At 43.4% G+C, this 25534-nt stretch overlaps 1 protein-coding gene and 1 long non-coding RNA gene across 6 annotated transcripts in view; one reads left to right on the top strand and one right to left on the bottom strand.

Moving 5' to 3' along the window:
* The window catches only part of PEBP4 (phosphatidylethanolamine binding protein 4), a 247315-nt gene that overhangs the window by 210614 nt on the left and 11167 nt on the right, over window positions 1–25534 (bottom strand). The window contains exon 1 of one of the 5 annotated variants that reach the window (XM_038573814.1): window positions 19616–19713. The exons of 2 other annotated variants lie outside the window; for them this stretch is intronic. Coding sequence is in view for 1 of the 3 variants with exons in the window: in XM_038573811.1 (XP_038429739.1) it covers window positions 674–694 (21 nt within the window). In the remaining 2 variants the exon portion in view is untranslated. Of the gene's footprint in view, window positions 1–673; window positions 899–19615; window positions 19714–25534 lie in introns of those variants that run through there. 2 more of the 5 variants (XM_038573810.1, XM_038573811.1) reach the window with 2 other exon arrangements.
* On the top strand, window positions 978–13918 carry LOC111092333. Its single transcript, XR_005378683.1, has 3 exons — window positions 978–1007; window positions 1106–1382; window positions 12924–13918. It is a non-coding gene; the product is annotated as an uncharacterized LOC111092333 (long non-coding RNA).

Here is a 25534-nt window from a genome sequence, read left to right as displayed (position 1 = left end):
ACAACCAACTGTTGACCTAATAAGCCCACTGCTTCAGCCATATGTTGTATGTATTGACTCACTTCATCCACAGTATGGAAAGGTCCAGATAAGCTATGAAATAGTGGCATTTGCCAGGTTCCTTTGGTGCCATGTTATCCTCAGAAGGTTGAACATTCTGTATGTCATCATGGAAGTGAGCACTGTATGTAGAGCCCATGAGAGCTGCACTACCCATGCACTGCCCATGAGAGCTGCTACTGCTACTGGTTCTGCCCACATATCTACACATGGGAGGAAATAGGAATTCTTCTGCAGAGGGGGAATCAGGACCCCACAAAGGAAAGAAACTTCCTAAGTTTGTTAGATGGCCTGTCTGAACTGAAATCAGTAATGCTAATCCCAGTCCAGGACTCTAGTAGTGAGAAATGTGCCAAGGAGCCCTTTCTGGGGAAGTTAGAGAAATGTTTGATGCTCAGACACAAGCACGTAGAAACGCCACGAGTCATGGCCTCAAATCATATGAAGGTAAAAAAATCAGAAATATGTCCTACACACCAATTCTCTTAAATTCTCCAGGGCCCAGTTCTTATCTCTGAGAACTGCTCATTCTCTATCTGTCTGTCTGTCTGTCTGGTCCTTATGGAAAGTCCCTGCCTCCCATCAACCAGGGAGAAGAGCCCCGATCACTTACCCAGAGCAGTGTGGGAGCCATTGGGTGGTGGCTGTAGGGAGGTGAGAAATCTTGGCAGGTTTCTGGGGGCTGGACAAGGTGAGGAGCAAGTTACCTCCAGGATGCCCCACAGTTTGGGCCCTTAAGGCAACCAGGGTCTGCCAGTATTGAGAGTATGAGAGTTTTAGGGGAGGTTCCTGGAGTGCCAGGAGAGGAGGCAGCAGTTGGCCGTTGGGGAGGCAGTTGGGGAAGTTCCAAGAAGTTCCAGGGAGGAGCTAACATGCAGGGTGGGTAAGAATAGGAAAAAGAAGAATGAAAAAAAAAAAAAGAAGAAGAAGAAGAAGAAGAAGAATGGGTGGGTTTTCTGGCATTCCCTCTTCCAAGGATTCTAAGGTAAAGGCAGAAATCAGAGATGGTTCTCTTACCATTTCCATTTCTCTCCTACCTTTTAAGATATGCTGTAAGACAGGGAGAAGAGACACCAGGGATGCACAGAGAAAGTTGTGGAAGAATAAAGAGAGAAACCATTGGGCCTAGAGTCCCAGAAAGAGACAAAGTAGCAAGCAAAACTCACATAGATACTGAGAGGAGAGAGGTGGGATTGGGAACTTTGGGGTGAAGGAAGAGCCCCTTCTCTAATGAGGGTAGCCTGGAGCCTCAGAAGAATGCAGAGGAACAACACTTGTTCAAGCCCAGGATCTGCCAAGACTGCAGAGACCACTTTCAGCAGGTAATATTCTACCAATATGGCCAGTGCATCGGATGCTCCTGTAAAAGGTGATCAAGCCCAGGGCAAGTCCCTGGCTTTCAGGACTTGGGTTTCCTGCTGTTTTAAATGACCACATCTGGGACCAGAACCTTGATTTCCTTCTGGAAAATTCTTCCCAGGAAATTCAAGGAGTCAGTGGAAATCCAAACATCCTAGATGACTTAAGTCAGAATCACTGAAGGTAAGCTCTAGGCATCAGTACTTTTTTAATGAATTAATTGGTCAGTTAATTAATTTGAAGTAGACTCCATGCCCAGTGTTGTGCCCAATGTGGAGCCTGAACTTACGACCCTGAGATCAGACCTGAGCTGAGATCAAGAGTCTGATACCCAACCGACTGAGCCACTTAGGGGCCCTGACATCAGTATTTTAAAAGTGCTTCTCATGGGTTTCTAATAAGCAGCTAGGCCTGAGAAACTCTGATTTTTTTTCTTAAATATTTGATTTATTTATTCATGAGAGACGCAGAGAGAGGCAGAGACATAGGCAGAGGGAGAAGCAGGCTCCCTGCAGGGAACTCAAAGAGAGACTCAATCCCAGGACCATGACCTAAATTGAAGGCAGACACTCAGCCACTGAGCCACCCAAGGGCCCTGAAATTCTCTGCTTTAAACATAGATTGGTGACAGACATTTGCCAGATGCTGAAGGTACAATCATGAACAAGATTCAGACCCTGATTCTGATGAGCTCTCAGCTGAGCAATAAACATACATCAAAACAAACCACAATGACAAAATCACCAACAGTGTGCTGAGCTCAGCCATGGAACCATCCCTTAGGCAAAGAGGAAGGTGTATTAATTATGTGTTTTATTTTATACATTTTATGATGGTTTGACGTCTTGAGGGTCTTGCTGGTTGAGGAGAGATGGTCCCTTGCTTCCTGGGCACAGGAATTCTTTTTTTTTTTTTAAGATTGATTGATTGATTGATTGATTGATTGATTGATTGATTTATGATAGACATAGAGAGAGAGAGAGAGAAGCAGAGACACAGGAGGAGGGAGAAGCAGGATCCATGCTGGGAGCCCGACGTGGGACTCGATCCTGGGACTCCAGGATCGTGTACTGGGCCAAAGGCTGGCGCTAAACCGCTGAGCCACCCAGGGATCCCTGGGCTAGGTGATTCTTAGAGATAGTGAACTCACCTTGGAACATATCTTTCTTATGCAAAGCAACGATCTTGGGTCCATACCCCAAAACAACCTCTTTTATCCAGCTGTCACCCACTGAGCCTATATCCCTCTGCCCAACACCATTCCAAGGCCAGGCACCAGGCACTGGACACCACCCACCTACCTCAGAGGACACTGGCATTATTCAAACTAGCTGACCCTAAGCTGTTTTCCCTGCTTCATCCCTTCCTTCCCATGGAAAACATCATAAAGGCTCTGGGACAGGCATTTCCCTCATCCCTCTGCCTCCTAATTGACCTTGGCACTTTCCCAGGTGGCATGATATGCCCCTTTTCTCTTGGAAATGGTAAGTAATACATTCTTTCAATGGCATTGACCTTTCTGTGTCATCACTTGGTCACCTATAAAGTAAAACCTCATGGTGCAATCAAGACAGAGGCTATCTCACAGGAGTGACAACCAGGAAAGGCTTCAAGAGAATAACAGAAGAGTATCCCACAAGCAAAGGCACTGAGGCATAGAAGGGCCCAGTCGACAGTGAACTAGAGCAGGATGGAATCACTGAGCACAAGTGACCAAATAGGGTGGGGGTGAGGATATGCTGGGAAACCAGGGAAAATTTCAGGGGAAACCAGGGCATGCTGGGAAGTTTATACTTGCTTAAATAACAGGTGATTTGTGCACGTATCTGCTCTCCAGCAGGCCCCACTAACCCATTTCTCAGTTTGGGCTTCTGTGAGATTAACAAAGTCATGGTAGAGATCTGTCACACTGGCACCAACATTCCTGGCCCAAAGAGACTATGGAAGGAGAGAATGGATTGTAGAGCCAGATAGAGAGGGCTCCTCTTCCTGAGGTAGAGCATGGGCTTTGAGCCTGAATTGTGAATTTACCACCTTGGTCAAGCTTAATCTCTCAGCCCGTTTCATTAGAGTGGACGCACTAATACGTGTGTCATGGTTGTCTTGCAGATGAGGAGGGAAGGCAGAGCACAGTTCTTGACTCTTAGTATATTTGTGTGCATCGTTTCCTCCTTCAACCCGAAAACATTCTAAATCTGATAAGAACCAAAAGAAACACATTCCATCAGAACTGCAAGATAGCAGCTCATGAGATGCCAATCAGTAACAGTTCAGTAAGAGTGTCTCTTCCAAACAGTCTCCATAAGCCAGTCCTTAAAGGTCTACAGAGGAGCCATGAGATCTGTTGGCTTAGCCAGTGTCAGCCTCCATCATCTTGCTATTCTAAATTGAAGCTTTGGAGCTTTCTGGGTTCCATGTCGCAGGAAAACCTTAAGAGGAAGCTGCAGGGCAAACAGACGTTGTAAAATGCCACATGAGTTCAGATGGCCCTGCTGTCTCCTGCACCTCTCTGCAGAAAGGAAGGACTGAAGATCGATGGTCTTTTCCACCTCTGCTCTCTGCCTCTAGGTGCCCTGTACCCTTGGATGCCTTGGGCCACTGCGCCTATTCAGATGACGTTGACTAAGCGCTGACCATGCATCAAGCAGTGTATGAGCATGTAACCAGAACTATCTCATTTAATCCTCCCCATGGCCCTATGATGTGGGCACTACTATGCCCACTTTACAGCTGAAGCTTGGTATCACATAGTAAGTGGAAAAGCCAGATCCCAACCCAAATCCATCTGAATCCAAATCCTGTGTTCTTATTATCCTCACTAGGATCTCCTGGGCCATTTACATCTCTCAATCTCAGTCCAAAGGCCTGTTGATGCAAACACCCTGTGCTACAATAAGCTCTATCTCTGATTCTCGGTTCACACAAACTGTAGCAGCCACAGGACATTTTGAGTCTTCCTTCTTCAACACTTTTCTCCATATGTCATCCCATTCACTAAGCCCTTCAGTTGTTAGACCTTCACTGGGTCCTTTCTGTGTCAGGTACCACATATCTCTGAGGATACATCATCCTTGCCGCTCTATTAGTGTGCAATTAGAGGAGATAAAGTGGTATACATTGGGTTTGGAGGCAACTTTAGTTGGTCCTTTGTGGGAAAGGTGACTGGAATAGCTGCCAGTTCAATGTCAACATTCACTGGGCCCAGCCATGTTCAAAAAGTGTTCAAGATTTGGGGATTTCCTCTAGGATAGATACAACACAATGTTTACCTCCACAGTTTAATGAGAAAGATAGGTATTTACTTAATCAACAGTGAAACCAGGCAGTGATAAGAGCTATAAGAAAATAATCCAGGGGATCCCTGGGTGGCTCAGCAGTTTAGTGCCTGCCTTTGGCCCAGGGCGTGCTTCTAGAGTCCCGGGATCAAGTCCCGCATGAGGGACCCTGCATGGAGCCTGCTTCTCCCTCTGTCTGTGTCTCTGCCTCTCTCTCTCTCTCTCTCTCTCTCATGAATAAATAAAATCTTAAAAAAAAAAAAAAGAAAAGAATCCAAATAGTAGGGACACTGGAAGGAAATAAGGTCAGAATTAAGGCAGACCTCACAGTGGAGAGGGTAATTGCAATGAGTCTCAAGGGCTGCTTCCTCAGCTCAATCATTTTTTTTCCTTGAGGGGGACTGGAGTTCATGCATCATGTCCTTCCAGCCTGCCTGAGCCCCAAGCTCTGACACCTGATTGTTTCCCTGTAGAGTCTCGTTAGATCAGCCTCCCTAAGTGCCTTACACCTGCCCCTGGCTCAGTGTTCATGGCTGGGGCCTGCAAAGCATCTCTCCAGTAAGCCCTTGCACCAATCAATCACTTCTGAGCATCAGATTGGTTGGAAGGTTGAATGCTATAGTACTGCCCCGTGGAGAAGTGAAGGCAGCCAAGTCATTAAGCCCAAAATTTCTGATAGCAAGTGAGTACAGAGAGCTGCCAGAGGCCTGGTCTGCATGTCAGTGTTCACAGACATCAGCCAAGGAATAAAGAGCGGGCCTGGAACAAGGCCAGGCTCTAGGTTTTCACTGGGCAAGTCATTTGAGACCTCAAAGATAAAATCCCGGTAGCCTTCCTGGGCCTTACCTTCCTCTTCTCCTGGGTCTTGTCCGGGATGCTTATCTGAGGAAGAGGCTTTGTAAAGAAAGTACATGCTAAGATTAAGGTGGATCTTTTAGGAACTCAGGTGACAGCTTTATTTTATATGTGGCACTTATGGGTGTAATTATTTCCCAAAGCAATCCCAAATGGATTCAGGTAGAAGGGTTAGGGGAAGCCTTATCATCTGTGGCTCTGGAGGGGAGATGGGTCAAGCCACCCAGACACAGGTTTCTAGCCTATGGCTCCCAAAGATGGGATGACCGGGCCCCTACTGGGCCACCTGGAAAACCATAGGGACCCCATCAGCAAAATGCTTAGTCCCCTTGATGTCCTGACAGGGCCTTCTCAGGACAAGGATGGATTTGGATCAGCAGTTTTTAACCTGTGCTCTTTGGAGGTCCTCAGGGACTTTCAGGGGAGGGGGGCAGGGGTGGTGGGGTAGGGGTGGCAGGGAGCTCCAACCAGGAGCATTGATTTTCTACATTAGGACTCTGCTTAGGATACATAAAAATCACAGGAACATATGAGCATGTCTCTATCTATCTATCTATCTATCTATCTATCTATCTATCTATCATCTTTTAACTGATTCTGCTAGTAAATATTCAATATCTCACAGGTTAATTGATTAACTTACTTCGGCTGAGCCTTCACTGTCTATTCTTCTACCTTCTCTACACGTTACCCCTTTTTATCCTCACAGGTATTTCATGAGGTATGGAGTGATAGCCCCATTTTTCAGAGAAGGAAACTGAGGCACAGAGAATATCAGACCCTTGCCCAAGGTACACAGCTAGTAAATGGTGAGTGGGATTTGAAATCAGCCATGTTGATGTTAAACCTCTGCTCTTACCCTCCACATTTTCCTGATCCATCCTCTCCAACTCTGAGGACTAGGTTTGGTGTTGCTGTATGTCTGTCAGAACCCTTGACAGCATTGTGAATATGGCTGACTTCCCTCTGCCAAGCCTTGTGTGCCACTTTCAATGTTCCCTCCGGGCCTCCAGGGACCTCCCCAGTCCACCCTGTGGGAGAGTAGTCTGATGGGAGGAAATGGACCTTCTTGAAAGGCCGCTTGTGGTCCACCCCATTTGCACATACAGCCTGGGTATTTTTTGATAGGTGTGAGAAGGAAAGTCTCCCCAAATTAGGAGTTTTAGGGGGGATATCCTGGTTGGCCAACGAAGGAGCATTGCTCACATGGGGGCCCAATTCTGACTACCCCTTCTAGGAAGAGAGCACTACTGTGGGGAGCTTCTTTCCAGATCTTAATCATGCTTGAGAAATAACACTCCCTTACAATCAGGCTCTCCCTACTGCTGCCTCTGGGACTCCTATGGCTTACTCTCCATGCTGTTCTAGCTCTCCAATCTACCCTGCTTTGGGAATTCCAACCTACTTTGCCTTGCTTCCAAATCTGACCTTTCTTCAATGCCCACCTCATTCTCATTTCCTTCTTCAAGTTTTCCATAAGTGATCCTTTGGACCTACAACACTTGCCCTAACATGCCATTATTTGACTTTCTAGCTATACAAGTCTTTTCTTCTCAGTTAGGCCACAAATTTCTTGATAGCAGCTGCTATGTCCTTGTATTGGCAGAGGTCCTTGGGAGAACCTCCTTTTGAGTGGCTTGGGGTCCCCAGGCAAATGCCACTTGGTAATGATAGTCTTCTTTTGGTTACCGGGTTGCCTACTCAATAAATAGAGCCTATAGTCCTTGGATTATAAACAGATGACACTATGCCCTCCTCCAATGGCCCTTGAAGGAGGTTCTTCTCTGGAGGACAACCAGTCAGCAACATTCACCAGAGCCCTCACGATGACTGCCTCAAGAGTGAGAGCATAGGGTGGCTTTTGGGTCAAGACAGGAGACAGCATCACACCTATGTTTTGACCTGTTCATTTCTAATGAAAATACCATATTTTTCATATCATATCATTTCACAGTATTTTATCATATCATATATCTCATGGAGATCCCATGGAAGGCCCATAGGGTTAGTTCCATCTCTGGAGTTAGGTGATTAGTTTCAACTAAATCAAAGAGACTTTTATTTCTTTATTTATTGCATTTTAGCACTGAGTGCTACACTTTGTAAACATTTGTTGAAGAATCAACGGAGATGTGGGAGCTTCTGGAGAGCTCATGTCTCTTGCTTTGCTGAGTCAGGGGCCTTTATTCCAGATGCTCAGTGTTGATTATACCATCATTATAGTATTGGAAAGTTTCCTTGCACTACTGAGGATACATATCCAATTATGTGTTCTGTTTGGTTTTCCCCTGGCCAGCCAGAGCACTGTCACGTGCCCTAGTGTACCTCTGTACTCAGGGCTATGTTCCTGGAAAAAAGGTCTAAACACTTGTGAATTGGAGCCCACTGTAACTGTTCATGCTCGTGTGGGAGGAGCTTATGTAAGTGGATAATTGCTACCCAGTAATCACTTTCCTTTAGGTTTGCTTAAAGCTGTAAGTCCTTGGTATGTGACTGCTAAGGGATAAATTTCAAATAAGGTAAAATAATCACTCTCATCAGATGTAAAGTAAGCACATTTTAAAATTTTTATTGAACTCTTCATTAATGAGGGAACTGGTAAGACCTTATGACCAGTTCAAAGGGCAATCCAAAGAATTGATCAGATATAGATCAGGAATATTGACATGAACATACAAATGGCAGCGAAACTTGCTCCTTCCACAGAGGGAGAAGGTAGTCAGTTGAACCTTCACCACACCGACCTTATTCACTTGTCTGTAGACAAGAATTATTCTGCATTGTTTGTAGTTATCTACAATTTATGGAGTTGTAAAATAGTTCAGGTCAGTGAAAGAGGCAGAATAGTGGAAAACCTGGAAGAGTATGCTCTAAGCAAGTTTCCATCGCAGCCACTCAGTAATCTCATTTGTTTACACAAAGTTCTTTACAAGACAGAAGTGACATTTGATGTCAATGAAGAAAGGACAGGCTATCTAATAAATGATGCCAGGGGCATTGAATTTCTATGTGTAAAAATAAAATGAGATATGACACCCTACTTTACAGGGAACAAATTTCAGGAGAATTAAAAAATGAAATAAATGAGATATTAAAGTAGAGATTTTTAAACCTTTGGAAGAAAATATAAGAGAGTAACTTCATGACCTTAAGGTAGGGAAGGAAGTATAACAGAAGAGACACAAAGTATATGAAAAAAGTGATAGATTGACTACTTTTTAAACAAAAAATCTTTTTTTCATCAAAAGACCCCAGATACATAAAATCTTGCATTCCAATAGCCAATAAAGGCTCAGCATGCAAAATTCATAAAGAGTTCCTACAAATCAAATCAGAAAAAGACCAAAAAGCCAGTAAAAGCAGGGAGGGGGGGTGCGGATACCTATCACAGGAAGAAACTGGGAGTACAAATTTCTCGAGACTTGCACTTCGGTTACCCTTCCAATGCCCTTCAGATGATCACAAGCACCTCAAACCATTTAAAGGAGCTCAGAGAGAGAGAGAGCACAACCTGGAGATTTACTGCAAACCAGCTGTATGCTCATCTAGCTCCTTGCCCTGATTCCTCAGGACGCTGGACTGGCTAGAGATGTTAACAATCGCAGTTACTCTAAAGATTCTCACAGTGGAGGCCAATTCTGTTTCCATTATGGAAGCCAGGATCTCGTTCATTCATACTCAACAAACCTTTGAGTACCTACTTTGTGTCAGGAACTGAAAATATGGGAGAATGCTGCCTCCTGGAGCTTTGTCCTCCAGGGCTAATGGAGGAGTCAAACCCTAATCACCAATGACTGTGCCCTCCCAGATGGAGACAAACACCAAGGAAAAGCTCTGGGATCCTGCTGTTCAACCTACTCCTGTGAATCTGTAGATTTTTGTTTGTTTGTTTCTAGTTAATTTTATACTTACAGAGAAGTCACAAAAATAGCACAGAGAATATCCTGTACTTCAGCTTCACCTAATGTAGACTAATGCCTAGCCTGGCCAAAGAACAATTATCAAAACTAGGAAATCAGCCTTCATACTGTACTATTAATTAAACTATAGAGTTTATGTGGATCTCATGAATTTTCTTTTTCTCTTCTTGGATCCAATCCAGAATCCCACACTGTATTTAGTTGTCATGTCTCCTTAGTTAGCACCAGTCTGTTAGAGTTCTTTGGTGCTGCTATAGACTGAATATTTGTCCCTTCCCAAAATTCATGTGTTGAAGCCTAATCTACAATGTATTTGGAGCTGGGGCTTTGGGGAGATGTTTAGGTCATGGCGGTGGAACCCTCACAAATGAAATTAGTGTTCCTATGAGAGGCCCTGGAGAGCTTTGCCACCCCTTCCACCATGTGAACACACAGAGAGATAGGGTCCATTATGAACCAGAAAGTGGCTCTCACCAGACACCTAATCTGCTGGTAACTTGATTTCAGACTTCCTAGCCTCCAGGACTGTGAGAAACCCATGTCTGTTGTTTATAAGCCACCCAGTCGTATCATTCCATTATAGCAGACACTCACTCTTTGACATTTTTGAAACAGATTCATCAGATATTTGGAGAATGCTTTCTCATGATTTGATCAAGGTCACACATTATCAGGAAGGAGACCGCAGAGGTGGCCTGCTCTTCTCAGGGCATCAGATCAGAGGGTACATGATGCTGATCTATTACTACTGGTGATAATGACCTTGGTCACTTGGTTAAGGTGGTATCCTCCAGGATTCTCCACCGTAGACTCACTATTTTCCTCTTTGTAATTACAAAGTGTTTGGGAGGAAATACTTTGAGATTTTGCAAATACACTGCTCATGCTTAAGTTTCACTGTGGTTGTTTTTTAAACTTATCCTTGCATTGGGCTTCATGAGACTGATTACCCCTGACAGTCAGCACCAGCCCTGCTGGGCTCCTCAGCTGAGAAAGTACACTCAATGCTCTTTCCTTTTGTCCACTGCCCATACGCACAAACAAGCCATGCTGTTCCCACCTGGGGCATTGTGTGGGGGTTTGCTACTCACCAAAGACATGAAGGCCTAGAAAAAAAGGCAGCTGGAAATATAATATACGAACTGTGATAAGGACTTGGAGAGAACTTTAAATATGAAGACAGGCTGGAGGCATCTGGCTGGCTCAGTTGCTGGAGCATATGACTCTTGATCTCAGGCTTATGAGTTTGAGCCCCACATTAGGTGTACAGATTACTTTTTAAAATGCATTAAAATAGAAAAATAAATAAATAAATAAATAAATAAATAAATAAGCCTAGTAGAGTACTGTATTTTAAAAAAATGAGGGTACCTCGGTGGCTTAGTCAGTTAAGCATCTGACTTTTGATTTTGGCTCAGGTCATGATCTCAGGGTCACGGGATCAAGACCCAAGTCAGGTTCTATGTTCAGCAAGGTGTCTGAGATTCTCTCTCTCCCCATGTCCTTTTGCCCCTCCCCCTGTTTGAGCTCACTCTCACTGTCTCTTTTTCTCTCTCAAATAAATAAATAAATCTTTTGAAAAAAATGAAGACAGGAGGAAGAAATTAACTTTCTTTCACAACCCGGACAGGTGCAGGCTGGGAGGAAGAAAGCATGATAGGGTAAACATGAACTAATTTGTTTCCTTAAAAATCTGGGGAACTGAGGCACAATGTGGGGTAAGGGCAGCTTGAAGCACAAGAAGTTCATTTTAAGAATGAAAGCAAGGAAGCTTGACTCTATACCATGGAATCTTTTTTTTTATAAATTTATTTTTTATTGGTGTTCAATTTGCCAACATATAGAATAACACCCAGTGCTCATCCCATCAAGTGCCCCCTCAGTGCCCATCACCCAGTCACACCCCCCCCCACCTCCCTTTCTACCACCCCTAGTTCATTTCCCAGAGTTAGGAGTCTCTCATGTTCTGTCTCCCTTTCTGATATTATACCATGGAATCTTACACAAGAGGCTACAAGTTTGAAATGCGTAAGTGCTGAGGCTAAGGATGCATTTCTGGGATAAGCCCCAGAGCAAAGGGAAGCAAGCATCACACACACCTCATAGTCACATTGTCCACCAGCTAGAGGGACATGGTAACCTGTGTGTGTGGCTTGAATGGATGGTCCAAGCCAAGCCTGCAGTCCTCAGGTTTCCATATGAAGATGATTAGGATCCTGCCAGTCTTCCAGGCTTAGGAACTCACTGTTCACTCTCTTTGAACTACTTGGGGTGGAGGGGTGGAGGTGGGAGAGAGGGTATCCAGACCACTAACACATGCTTCCGTTTTCTCCTGTTTGCATCCTGCCTTAACAAATTCTCCCTCCACCTCCCACTCTAGGCAGAGCTTCATCCAATTGTATCCTGGGACCGTACATCATCTTTCTAGAGCAGAATTAAATCAAGGATCTCCTGCTAAGAAAATAATTTGATCTCAGGATCAGATTAGTCCAGAATTCTGGTTATTAGATACTGACTGCCCTTGACTCTTCAGGTCTTAAGTACTTGCCTGCAGTGGCCACCAAGCGTGGGTGACACATCCCAACTCTGTTCTGACCCATGTAACCTCACACCTGGAAGATGATGTCAGGTCTTGGTCCTCTGCCTTTTGGCCTGTTTGTGGCTATGGAGACCATGGACTCAATGATTTTATTTTTGTCTTTCCTCATGGGGTTTTGTGAGATGTCATTGAGATGATTCTTACAAACTTCTAAAAGCTGGCATGTAGGAGAATGGGGGACATGGTAGGGATTCCCTAAGTTGCACATGTGCCTTTGGAAGTCGCCTTTGAGAGTTCAACCTTAAGTCTGCTTCTTCAGTCTCTCCAGTGATTCTGTAAGTTATTTTCCACATTGACACAGTTTTCTTTTTGGTTACTCCTGTGAGAAGGACTGTATTTCTGCAACTGAATGGTGACAGATGCAGGTCAAAGAGAGAAAGGACCAAAAATGGAAGGAAAAGTAGGTCTCCACACTGGGCTTGGAGTCTGCTTAAGATTCTCTCTCTCCCTCTCCCTCTGCCCCCTACCCACCCCACATGCACATTCTCTTTTTTTTCTCCCTCCCTCTCTAAAAAATAAAATGTAAGGAAAGGGACATAATCATAGATATTAAGGTATTTTTATCATGAGACCATGTATAACACTATGCTAATCAATTGAAAACACTGATAAAACTGATAGCTTTTCAGAATACATAAAGGTATTCAAATTTACAAAAGATAAAAAAAAAACACAAAGAAACAAATAATAATGGAAAACTGAAAATGTTATTAAAGAATTACCTTCTGGACACACACTAGACCCAGCTGATTTTATGAGAAAATGATTTCTAAAACAGCAAGATATTTTATTTAACATCAATTGAGGAAATTTTTTTTTTATTGAAAGTAACTCCTGTTTCTCCTACTTTCGCAGAGCTCATCATCCATCCTTATTCAAAGGCATTCACTGCTTTATGGATAAGGCAAGGAGGATGGAACAAGAAAGTGGTTGCTCAGCTTTGAGTTTCAAGGCACGTATTGCCTTATTGGAGAGACAGAGCCTGAATGCCAAAAATACTTGATTTTCAAGAGCCAGATTTTTTAGAAAGAAGTTATTTTTATTTTGTTTTTTATTTTAAAAAACTTGACTTTACAAGTCAATGGCTATAGATGAAATCACCGAGGGCACAGCGTTTAGGATCACAAGAGGACAGATTTCTTACTGGAGATTTGTAGGTGGTTTCACAGACACCAAATAAAGAGTCTCTGAAGAGTGCTCAGCATCGTGGCTTTCTCCTGGTTGAAACTGTGGGGGGCAGAGTAAGAGAAATCCTGAATAGTTTGAAAGGAGTACAAGAGCAAAGAGGTCCACAGGCTGGCTTTCCATGGCCCAACAAGCTTTGGAGGACACAGAATAAACATGGTAAGATCAAAATTGTTGAGAGAGTCATCTGGCTGATTGGCAGGTGGGGATTTGTGCCCTAGACCCTGGACAGTTGAGGGAAAGCAGACAAGCCCTAGGGACCCATGAAAGCAGTGAATGAGCAGGTAAAAAAGACTGAAGAGTTGTGTCAGGACAAGGGAGATGCAGCGTTGGTGGGCTCACTGCCAAGAGATGCTAGACCTGAGCTGAGTATCTATGGCAGCAGGAACCAAAGACAGAAGAAGGTGGCGCCAGCACCAAATATCTCATGCTAGAAAGATAAGTAAGCCTCCTAGAATTCAGATCACAATGGGGAAGGGAAATGATGGGGGTGGGGATTAGATTTCAATTTATACTCTAAATTGACATGTTTCCATACAAAAGTGGCTAAAAATGGGGCATCTGGGTGGTTGGTTAAGCATCCAACTCTTGGTTTCCACTCTAGTTGTGATCTCAGGGTGCTGAGATCAAGCACTGAGTCAGACCCTGTGCTCAGTGCAGAGTCTGCTTGAGATTCTCTCTCCCGACTCCTAACTCTGGGAAACAAACAAGGGATAGTGGAAGCGGAGGTGGGCAGGGGGATGGGGTGACTGGGTGACGGGCACTGAGGGGGACACTTAACGGGATGAGCACTGGGTATTATACTCTATGTTGGCAAATTGAACTTCAATAAAAAATATTAAAAAGAGAGAGAGAGAGAGATTCTCTCTCCCTTTCCCGCTGCCTCCCCCTATGCTCCTCCCACTTGTGCTCTCTCTCTCTCTCTCAAATAAATTAATAAATCTTTTTTAAAAACCAAAAACAAAGTAGTTAAAATTTATGAGTAAGTTTTCTCTCATCAGCAGAAATGGAGTGTCTTCAACTAAGTATCTATATTGAGAAATGACAGTTATATATCTGTATCTTGGAACCTGTGTGAAATTTGTAACTGCTATAAAAATGTAATGACTACAGCTATTTCCCTAGTCAAAAAAGTGTTCACCATTAGAGAAATATATAGGAAGTCTCCCAATACATTTTATAAAACTAGCATAAGTGTGACAGTAAAATCCAACAAAGTCCAAAAGAGAGTAATTACCAATCTTTCTTGTGAATAGAAAAACAAAAATGCCAAACATACTAGCAAGTTAAATCCAGTACTACAAAGACTAGTTGACCATAACCAGGTTGGCTTCATCCTGGAAATGCAGAATGATTGAATATTAATACATCTATTAATGGAATGATCCCTTTAAAAATTATCATCTCAATTCCAAAAAAAAATTTGAAAATTTCCACTGTCCATTCTTAATATTGAAAACATATCTTAATGGAATGATACCCCTTGTTCATGAATTGGAAGACTTAATATTGCTAAGATGACTTCTTAGAAATTAAAAAACTTTTGTGCAGTGTGGCTCAGTGGTTGAGCGTCTGTCTGCCTTTGGCTCAGGGCGTGATCCTGAGTCCGGGGATCGGGTCCCGCATTAGGCTCCCTGTGAGGAGCCTGCTTCTCTCTCTGCCTGTGTCTCTGCCTCTCTCTCTCTCTCTCATGAATAAATAAATAAATCTTAAAAAAATAAATAAAAACTTTTGTGCATCCAAGGAACTATCAACAGAATAAAAAACACTCATAAAATGGGATAAACTCTTTGCAAATCACATATCTGATAAGGGATTAGTATCCAGAACTCATAAGACTCAACAACAAAAACCAAACAGCCCAATGAAAAAATGGGCAAAGGATTTGAATAGACATTTCTGTAGATATATAAATGTAAAGATGCTCAACATCACTATTTCGTTAGAGACATTCAGATCAAAACCACGGTGAGATACTATCTCACATCCGTTAGGAGGATTCTTCCAAAAAAGCAGGAAGTAACAAGGTGGTGAGGATGTGGAGGGATTGGAACCCCTGTGCACTGCTGGTTGGAGTGTAAAATAGTGTAGCCACTATGGGAGACAGAGTGGAGAGTCTTCAAAAAATTAAAAATAAAACTATCATACGAGCCAACAATTCCACTTCTGGATATGTATCTGTCTGAGGAGGGTATCAAGAAGACATGACCGGGTGTGGGATGGGTTACATAGGGGATGAGGATTAAGGAGTGTACTTGTCATGATGAGCAACAGGTAATGTATGGAATTATTGAATCACTATACTGTACACCTGAAACTAATATAATACTGTATGTTTTTAAAAAGAGAGAGAGAGGGATGCCTGGGTGGCTCAGGGGTTGAGTGTCTGCCTTTGGCTCAGGTTGTGATCCTGGAGTCCTGGGATCAAGTCCTGTATCAGGCTCCCTGCAGGGGAGTCTCTGCTTGTGTCTCTGCCTCTGTATGTGTGTGTCTCATGAATAAATAAATGAAATCTTTTTTAAAATATAAAAATAAAAAGAGAGAGAGAGAGAGAGAGAGAGAGAGAGAAGACGTGATTGCCAATTGATCTGTAAGCTGGATCCAAGCTCTCATCCTCCTCTCCTGTCCTTGGAATATGTGTTCCACTTGCCTTCTCTGCTGCCAGAAACTGCCCCAAGGATACAACCTCAAGATAGAAATGTGTTGAGACTATCTGGACTGGGTACATGACTAAACCCAGTTAAATCCTCTATATAAACATTTAAAATTCTAGCAGGCAGGTGTAGAGATCTGTTCATTTTGCAACTGCCCAAGACAAGCCTCATACCTAAGTTCCTTTGCTTATCAAACCTGCCACCTACCAAACTAGAGTGCTCTGCCTCTTTCTTCAGACTCCCTTTGCCCTCCCTGTACTAGAGCTAGTTTCATATTATACCCAGAAAGCTCCTGAGGATGTTGCAAACCAACAATACTCAAAAGAGTTGAAAGCAGGACCTTGAAGAGATGTTTGCACACCCATGTTCAACAAGTAGCATTATTCACAACAGTCCCAAAGTAGAAGCAACCCAAGTGCCCATCAACAGAGGAATGAATGGACAAAATATGATACATATGATATATTATATATCTATGGTGGAATATTATTCAGCCTTTAAAAAAGAAAGAAATTCTGACACATGCTATAAAATGAATGAACTGTGAAGACATTATGTTAAGTGAAAGAAGCCAGTCACCAAAGGATAAATACTTTATGATTCCACTCATATGAGGCACTTAGAATAAGTACTCAAATTCATTGAGACAGAAAGTAGAACAGTGGTTGCCAGGGGCTGAGGCAATGGAAGGACAATTAGTGCTTAATGGGTATGGAGTTGTGTTTTACAAGAAGAAAAATGTTCTGAAGTGGGTGATGGTGAATGTACTTAATGCCACAGGGCTATCTATTTCAAAGTGATTTAAGTGGTAAACTTTATGATATGTATATTTTACCATAATTTAAATACATATTTTTAAAAAATTACAAACCAGTAATATCTATATAAACGGCAACTATATCTAGGTCAATCTTCAATCGGAATTTCTTTCTAAACACAGTAAAATAACCAACATCATATAAATATAAACAATTATAAGAGAATATTGTAAAAAAATTATATGCCAACAAACTGGGCAATCTGGAAGAAATGGACAAATTCCTAGAAACATACAAACTATCAAAGCTGAGACAGGAAGAAATAGAAAATGTGAACAGACCTATAAGCAGTAAAGACTTACCAAACTCAACAGCCAAAAAACAAATACTACAGTTAAGAAATGGGCAGAAGGCATGAATAGACATTTTTCCAAAGAAGACATCCAGATGGCTAACAGACACATGAAAAGATGCTCAACATCACTCATCATCAGGGAAATACAAATAAAAACCATGATGAGATACCAGCTAGTACCTGTCAGAATGGCTAAGACTAACAACACAAGAAACAACAGGCATTGGCAAGGGTAAGGAGAAAGGGGAACCCTTGTGCACTATTGGTGGGAATGCAAGCTGGTGCAGGCACTGTGGAAAATAGTGTGGAGTTTCCTCAAAAAAGTTATAAATAGAACTACCCTATGATCCAGTAATTGCACTACTAGGTATTTACCCAAAGGATACAAAAATACAGATTCGAAAGGGTACATACACCCAGATATTTACAGCAGCATTATTAACAATAGCCAAACTATGTGGAGCACCCAAATGTCCATCAACTGAAGAATGGATAAAGAAGTGGTATACATAAAAATATATACATTATATATTTTATATGTTTATTTATATATTATATTAAATATTAATTTAAATAATATAAAATATATTTATAATATATATGATGGTATATTACTCAGCCATCAAAAAGAATGAAATCTTGCCAATTACAATGATGTGGTTGGAACTAAGTGTGTATTATATGGTATGTAATATGTCAAAGTGTATTATGCTAAGCTAAATAAGTCAGAGAAAGACATGTACCATATGATTTCACTCATGTGGAATTTTAGAGACAAAACAGGTGAACAAATAGGGTGGAGAGGAAAAGCGCAAAACAAACCATAAGAGGCTCTTAATGATAGAGAACAAACTAAGGGTTGATGGAGGAACGTGGATGGGGGAAGGGCTGGATGGGTGATGGGTATCAAGGAGCGCTCTTGTTGTGATGAGCACTGAGTATTGTATGTAAGTGATGAATCACTAATTCTATCCCTGAAACCAATATTGTACTGTATGTTAATTAACTAGAATTTAAATAAGATCTACATTAAATCAACACATATTTGAAGAAAATTATAAAAATTTAATATGAAAGAAGTTTAGATTTTTTAAAGTAAATTGAATCAACTGAGAGATAGCTATATATCTCATTGAAATAGTTTAATATTTTAAAAATATTGATAATCTTTAAATGAATTTATAGGTATAAAGTAATTCCAATAAAATTTTGTGTTTTTAGTGCAAGTTTAGAAAATAAGTTAAATTTCTTTTGGGGAAAAAAATTTCTTTTGGAAAAAATCAGTATAGCAGAATTGTCAAAAATTATTTGAAAAAGAAAGTTAAGGGAGTATGAAGGGGAGAAGATCATGTCTTATTTATTTTTTTCCTGTAAAGCTATAACAATTAAAACATTATGGTTCTGTCACAAGAATAAATAGCTCCATGAGACAGCACTGAAAGTCTAGGAGCAAACCTAAGTAGGAGTGGTTATTTAATATATAATAAAAATGAGATTTAAATTAGGGAAGTACAGAAGCTAGGACAATCGACTATTCAGAAAAACATTAATTTCAGTTGAAATAGTTCAACATGAAATACAAAACTATAAAAATGTGAGAAAAATAATACAAAACATTTATATAATATTGGGGAGGGAAGTCTTTCTAAGATTAGAAGCAAAGAAAAAAAAAAAAACAAAAGCAAGAAGTGGATATCTCTAAAGAGAGAAAATTGAAATTTTTGTATGCCCGTACACAAGCATTAAATTATGAGATGCCAATAAACAAGATGGAAGTCAAGCAACAAACTGGGAAATAATATTTATAACAAATGACAAAAGATTAATATTCTTAATACATAAAGAGCCATTATAAACCAATAGGAAGAATGTATCATTGCCCTGAAAAATAAGTAAAGCTCACAAACAATTCAAAAAGGATGAACACATGACTGAAACCATGTTCCTGCCTATTCACAACAAAGAACGCAAGTTGAAACCAGGTACATCTTAATACATAATAAATGTAAAAAAAAAACAAAACCAAACCAAAAATACATAATAAATATCAAAAGCCATAAAAATTTTTATACAGTTTAACCCAGGAATTCTAGTAGGAATTAACCCAAGGAAATGCCCATGTATTTGCAGCATTATTTGTAATAGCAATAGTTTGGAAACCATAGAATTCTAACAGGAGGGAATGAGATTTTTTTTTAACTGATTGTATTTCAGGTAGGAAATAAAACATTAGAAATAATGTAAAAAAAATTAGTAAGTGTGGGGCACCTGGGTGGCTCAGGAGGTTAAGCGTCTGCCTTAACCTCCTGATCAGCTCAGGTCATGATCTCAGAGTCCTGGGATTGAGCCCTGCATCGGGTTTCCTGCTAATTAGGGAGCCTGCTTCTCCCTCTCCCTGTCCCCCCCCTCCCCCCCCCCCGCCCCACTCTGTTCCTGTGTGCGCTCTCTCTCTCAAATAAATAAACAAAAATCTTTTTTTTTTAATGACTAAGTGCTATGGAAAGATGCACACAGCTATAGCAGGGTTCCAAGAGGAACTTGATGCACACTCAAATTGGGATAAATCAAGGAGCAATTAATAAAAGGGCTACTTACAAAGATGAGGCCAGAAAATAGGGGGACACCTGAAGGTGGTGAAGTAACTGAGAGCTAGTAACAACAAACTGTCACTAGACCTCGAGGGCTTTGGGGAGGGAGTGCGGGACCACAGCAAGCTCAATGAGGCACTTAGGATGCAGGATTTGAGGACACATTCACCCTCAGGGTTGAGCAAGTCACAGTGAGTGCCTCCTTACATGTTTGCGCCAGAGGCACCTGCCTCACCCCATGCTAGTCCTGGCCCTGGGGGACAGAGCTATCAAAGGCACCTAGAAGGAAGATCCTGCAGAAATGTCTGTGAGGAGAGGAATGGTAACCTTTCATAGGGGGCCAGAGGCAGCAGACTCACCCGGAAGCGAGAGGGCAAGGCTGCTTTATAGTCAGCCTCTGGGACAGACCACAGGACAGAGAAAAAGTGGATCCAAGGGTCACAGAGACTTCCCTAGAATGACACAAACTTAAGCAAAACAGGCAGGTTCCAAAGCACTATCTAAAATCCGATGCCTATTTTTACATCAATTTTATTTAGTCCTATACCTGGGGTGTAACATTACATTATGGTTGATTTTTAAATAGTTTTCGCTTTTATATGTATTCGCTAAATCTAGTGGAATGAATGTCATACAAAGAAAAAGAAACAATTCCAAAAATCATATGTAGGTTATGGCCTGAAGAAGATGAAGTAAAAAGCGTGGATGAAAAAAAGTCAAAATATTTATAGGGGTTGCTTTTGGACCATGAGCATTTACAGAGTTATGAGTGCTTATTTCTTGGGGGGCAAGCGTTGTAGTTTTGTTTTTGTGTGTGCATCTTAGCCATTTTCTTTCTTGAAAGTGTCCTAAAGTGAAGGTGTGTCTTGCTATCATAAGTCCAGAAGCTATTCAATAAGTAGATTGGAGAGAGGCCAAGAGAGGGGTGCAAGAAGGAGAGGAGAGAGGAAAGCATCTCCGTAAATGGCCCCCTGTCCTCCCTGTGAGCTGACACCCCGAGCTCAATTATATTTATCTAATGTGTACAATTATATGATTTCTTGGGCTCCTTTTGCTCCAAAATTCCTTTTATTTTATTTTATTTTTCCAAAATTCCTTTTAAAGAAGAAACACAACTCTCATTTGGCAGTCCTGGTAACCTGTGGTAATGGTCATGAGACAAGGCTGACCAAGACACGGCCTAAGTAAGTAGAGTACGGACACGGAGCAGGAGCTGGGAGCGCCACCTCCCTGCAGGCCTGAGCATTGCAGCTGAGCGCTAAGAGCCCATTTCCAGGCTCCAGGACGTGCTGCCCTCTGCATGCCCCCTTGCAGGCGCCAGGTGCTGACCCCCTCTTCCTTCCCTGGCCAAATTCCAGTTCACTGTGTTTCTAGAGTCTCTGTCTTCACAACGCTTGCCCCCCCCCAGAAATAACTGCTCATGACTCTGTAAGCACTCATCACCTAAAAGCAACCCTGTAAATTTTTTGGACTTTTCCTCCAGGCTTTTTACTTCATCTTTTTCAGGCCATAACCTACATATGATTTTTGGAACGTTTCTCTCTTTTTTTTCTCTCTCTCTCTTTTTATGACATTTATTCTATTAAATTTAACGAATATGTAAAAGCAAAAATTTGGGTCTTGACCTCCTCGAGGTGAATTCAGCATTCACAAGTATGAGCCATCCAACACTATGGCTTCCTGGGTCCCGGACTGCCTCACTTTCAAGAGCTTAGCTTCTATTCTATCTCCACCACCCACTCCCCAGGGCACACTTGGAAGCTCCTTTGTGCCTAGAACCATTGCACTTCTGCAGCTTGCACCCTCACATCCCTGTTCAGCCCATTCTTGCAGCTCTCCCACTCAGCCACTGCTTCCCACTGCAGCTGTCTCCTGGCCTCATCCAATCCATCTGTCTTGTGCATTGCTTGTTTTCTGCTATCATTGTGTCCCTCTTTCCAGCCCAGGCTCCTCAAACTGCAACCATCAGCTCAGTGCCATCTTTTTTTAAGATTTATTTATTTATTGGAGACAGAGAGAGAGAGGGCAAGCAGGGGGAGAGAAACCTAAGCAGACTCCTGCTGAGCACAGAGCCCACCACGGGGCTTGATCTCCCCACCCTGAGATCACAACCTGGGCCAAAACCAAGATTCAGTGGCTTAACTGACTGCGCCACCCAGCACCCCTCAGCACCATCTTTTACCTTCTCCTGGATGTCTAACCTAGGAAGTTCCAGACAGAACTCCAGCCCTGGAGGAATCTGACTTCTTGCCTTATCTCTCTGTAACCCAGGCTGTTGATGAGAAAGCACACAACTCAACAGATGGTTGCCACTAAAATGGGGTGGTCCATTGGGTCCTCAATGTTGCACTGTTTGTGATTTTCTAGTCCCTTCTTTCCCTCCCATTGGCCCTGGTAATAATTTCAAACCTTTCAACCCTCAGCAAATATCCCTACCTCTCTTTCTTAGTTCTTTTTTACTGGGAAAAAATAGGATTTATGAAACAAGAACTACCCAAATTCTCTACCTTCCTCCCAAAATAATGGGAAGGTATCTCTCCCTAGGTCCAATGCTTATCCCTCTTCCTGTACTTCAGTCCTGGCCCTGACATGCTAAGTTGACCCCTCCATTTTTTCTCTCCTTTCCTGTATCTAATCCCTCCCTTTCAACTTGCCAGCACGTAAACATTTTTTAAATTATATATAGAGAGATAAAGCGAGCAGGGGGAGGGGCAGAGGGAGAGAAAGAGAATCTCCGGCAGACTCCACAATGAGCACAGAGCCTGACACAGGGGCCGGATCCCAGGACCCTGAGATCATGACCTGAGCCAAAACCAAGAATTGGGCACTTAACCAACTGAGCCACCCAGACGCCCTAGCATTTAAACATTCTCAAGTCTCTTCCAACTATAAAAGATCTCTCTGCAGTGGATGCCCTGATGCATAACCCAGATGCCCCCTCTGGACTGAGGCATTCAATCTCCCAGCTGCTGGAAGTGTGGCCACTGGCTGCTCACACCTGAGGCCCCCCCTGAGGATTGCCAAGGAGAGTTGCTTGGTCTCAGGTAACCCCCGTTCCCCAAGGTGGGTAGTTAACTGACTGGTGCTAGAGTATTTGAAGGGTACTCTGGATTTGTTTTAAGCAGATAAGGAAAGACATACAGGCATGCAGATGACTGTCGTGAAGAAAGAAGTTTATACACACAGATCCCTAGAAATAGAAGGCAAGGCACACCATGCAGGGCCATGTGAAGAAGTGCACATTTCTATCAGGAGACAGAGGAGCAAGGAGAAAGAGAGGAAGATGTGGGCAATAACTTTTATTATGGCTTCCATGGGAAAAGTGATGCAAGGCAGCATAAGTAGGTTTAAGATCGGCTAGTTTGAATAATTTTATGGACTCTAGGATATAAGAGCTGTCCCTCGTCATCTAATGTCTGACCTGAAGTAACTAGTGCGGGGGTTAGTGGCCCTGAGTGTAAGAATCCTTTAAGAGTCCCATAAAGAAAAAAAAAATAATAATAATAATAATAAAAAGAGTCCCATAAAGGTGACGGTTGAGGGTCTGAATTCTTGATTGGTTGTGAAAGTTATGCTCACAAGGGAGTCATTTGCTACCTCTAAGAATTAGCTAGCCGTACCAGGGGCAGTCTCTTTGGGATCAGCAAGATATTAAAATGTGAGAAAAATACAGAAAATAAAAAGGCATGATTAATAAAGGGGGTGAAGTCTCAATCCTGCCTGCCCTGATTCTGGGTCAACTCTGAAGGCCACCCTAGCTCCACAGCTCCCAGAGCGCTCTGCTCAGGCCTGTGTCACCACAAGCCACACTCCAGTTCCACCTCTGCTCCTCGTGCTGCATCACCCCATGGACTGCCACCAGCAAACCTGCATCTCAGCACCTGCCTCCCAGGGAACCCACCCAAGATGGTCTCTCTCACTGCCAGACCCCCAACCTCCCCCCATCTTTCCTTCCCAGCCAAACTTGGGGGCACCACCTCTGCTCACTGTCTCCACCTCTACAAATCCACAGCCACACTTTCTTCTCAGTGGTTCTCAAACTTCAGTGTGAATCGGAGTCACAGGGAGGGCTTGTTAATGCAAAGATTGCACAACAGGACCTCCAGAGTGTCTTGACGGAGTAGACCTGAGGTGCGGCCCACAATCTGCCCTTCTAACAGGCTGCCACATTGGAGAAGCCCCTGCCACACCAGTTCCCCACGTCTGTCAAGAGGAAGTCCACACTTCTGAGGCTCTTCAGGTGGCTGGCTGACAGGTGGTCAGCCTCACCTCTTGCCAGGCCTCTCTGTCATCCAGTCATTGCCATACTTGTGCTTTCTCCTAGAGAGATGCTTGCCCTTGTGCCTCTGGGCCTTTGCACGTGTCTTGTTTGCTCTGGCAGGTGCTTCCTCAACACCCCTGACTTCTTTCCCCTGCCTGGCTCCCTCCTTGTCAGCTTCTTGTCTCTTTTCCAGTCACTTCTTCAGGGAAGTCTTGATCCTCTAAAGGGAGGCAGCCCTCACTAAATTATCACCAAGTGAGTGGAAAACGAATAATGGTGGAGGTGCTGCTCTTTCATTATAGAAACCCCCTTCCTCTGGGCTGAGGCAAAGATGGAAAAGACAAAGGAAGAATACGGTGGGGAGTGCTGGGCCACACTGGAGGCTCCCTGGGGGACAGCAGGGAAGAAGTGGCACCTGCAGGAGGAGGGGCACATAGCAGGTGTTCTCTTGCTTAAAGCTCCTCTAGCCTTAAACAAAGACATGCCTGTCCTGCTCTGCTAGGCCCCCTCAGCCCACCACCCGGGGCAGATGAAACTCATCCCCTTGGGACACCTGGGTGGCTCAGTGGTTGGGCATCTGCCTTCAGCCCAGGGCGTGATCCTCGAGTTCCAAGATCAAGTCCCATATCGGGCTCCCTGCATGGAGCCTGCTTCTCCCTCTGCCTATGTCTCCTATGTCTCTGCCTCTGTGTGTGTGTGTCTCTCATGAATAAATAAATAAAATCTGAAAGAAAGAAAGAAAGAAAGAAAGAAAGAAAGAAAGAAAGAAAGAAAGAAAGAAAGAAAAGAAACTCATCCCCTGCACCAGCTCTCCTGGGGGAGCCACCCCCTCCCCCAATCTGGGGCCTCCAGCCAGTTCTGGTGAGAGTCATGTGATCACTTGGGCGTGCATGACAAGCTCCCCAGAGTGATGCTTTGAGGGGTGACCTTGTTGTCTGGGACAGAGCCCTCTCCTTGCACACTTGCCGCTGTCTGTAAGGGCTGGGCTACTTCCCGGGCCTGGGGTGGGGGTGGGCAGGGGCGGGGGCAGGACCCCACTCGCTCTTCCTCCCCAGATATTTGGCCCCAATTTCCAGGTCCAGGTTACGTAACACCTGAGGAGAACTACACTCCCCTGTCACCCACACCTCTTCCCTTTCGTGGAGCATTTCACAGACGCAGCTGCTTCTCAGAGAAGGTCTATTTTGGGAGCTGTTTTCATTTGACCTATATTAAGCACAGTCACAAGGCAGAGGCAAGTTGCAGGGTGCAGGGTGGCCTGCTTGCTCTTTGTGCTTTTTTAGTGTGACGGGTGAGAAAACCAGCCAAGCTGGTGCCCACAGCTCTGGAGCTGAGACTGGAGTGGCCCAGGGAGCTCACCGTGGCATCAGGCTACAGAAAGCTCTAGGTGCAGGCGGTTCACCTGTAATGGTGTAGGCCCGGGCTGCCTCCCCTTCCACAAGTCTGGTTTGTGTCCCCCGAGGCCCCGCCAGAAGATAATACTTTGTTCACTGCAGCACAGGTCAGGGAGAAATGTAGGTTCCCTGCAGGCCCAGAATATACCAGGCCGGGAAGAGTCTGGGCCTGTGAAGTGCAGCTCGCAGAGTTTTAATGGGCCGTGGAGCCCCCTCCATGGGGAATTGCCTTTCCTGGGTTAATAATTAAATCACATGACCAGCAGGGGGA

Source organism: Canis lupus, chromosome 25, assembly GCF_011100685.1.
Source record: "Canis lupus familiaris isolate Mischka breed German Shepherd chromosome 25, alternate assembly UU_Cfam_GSD_1.0, whole genome shotgun sequence".
Classification (NCBI taxonomy): Eukaryota; Metazoa; Chordata; class Mammalia; order Carnivora; family Canidae; genus Canis; species Canis lupus.
The sequence above is the reverse complement of the archived record's forward strand: the minus strand, read 5'-3'. Positions and strand labels throughout refer to the sequence as shown.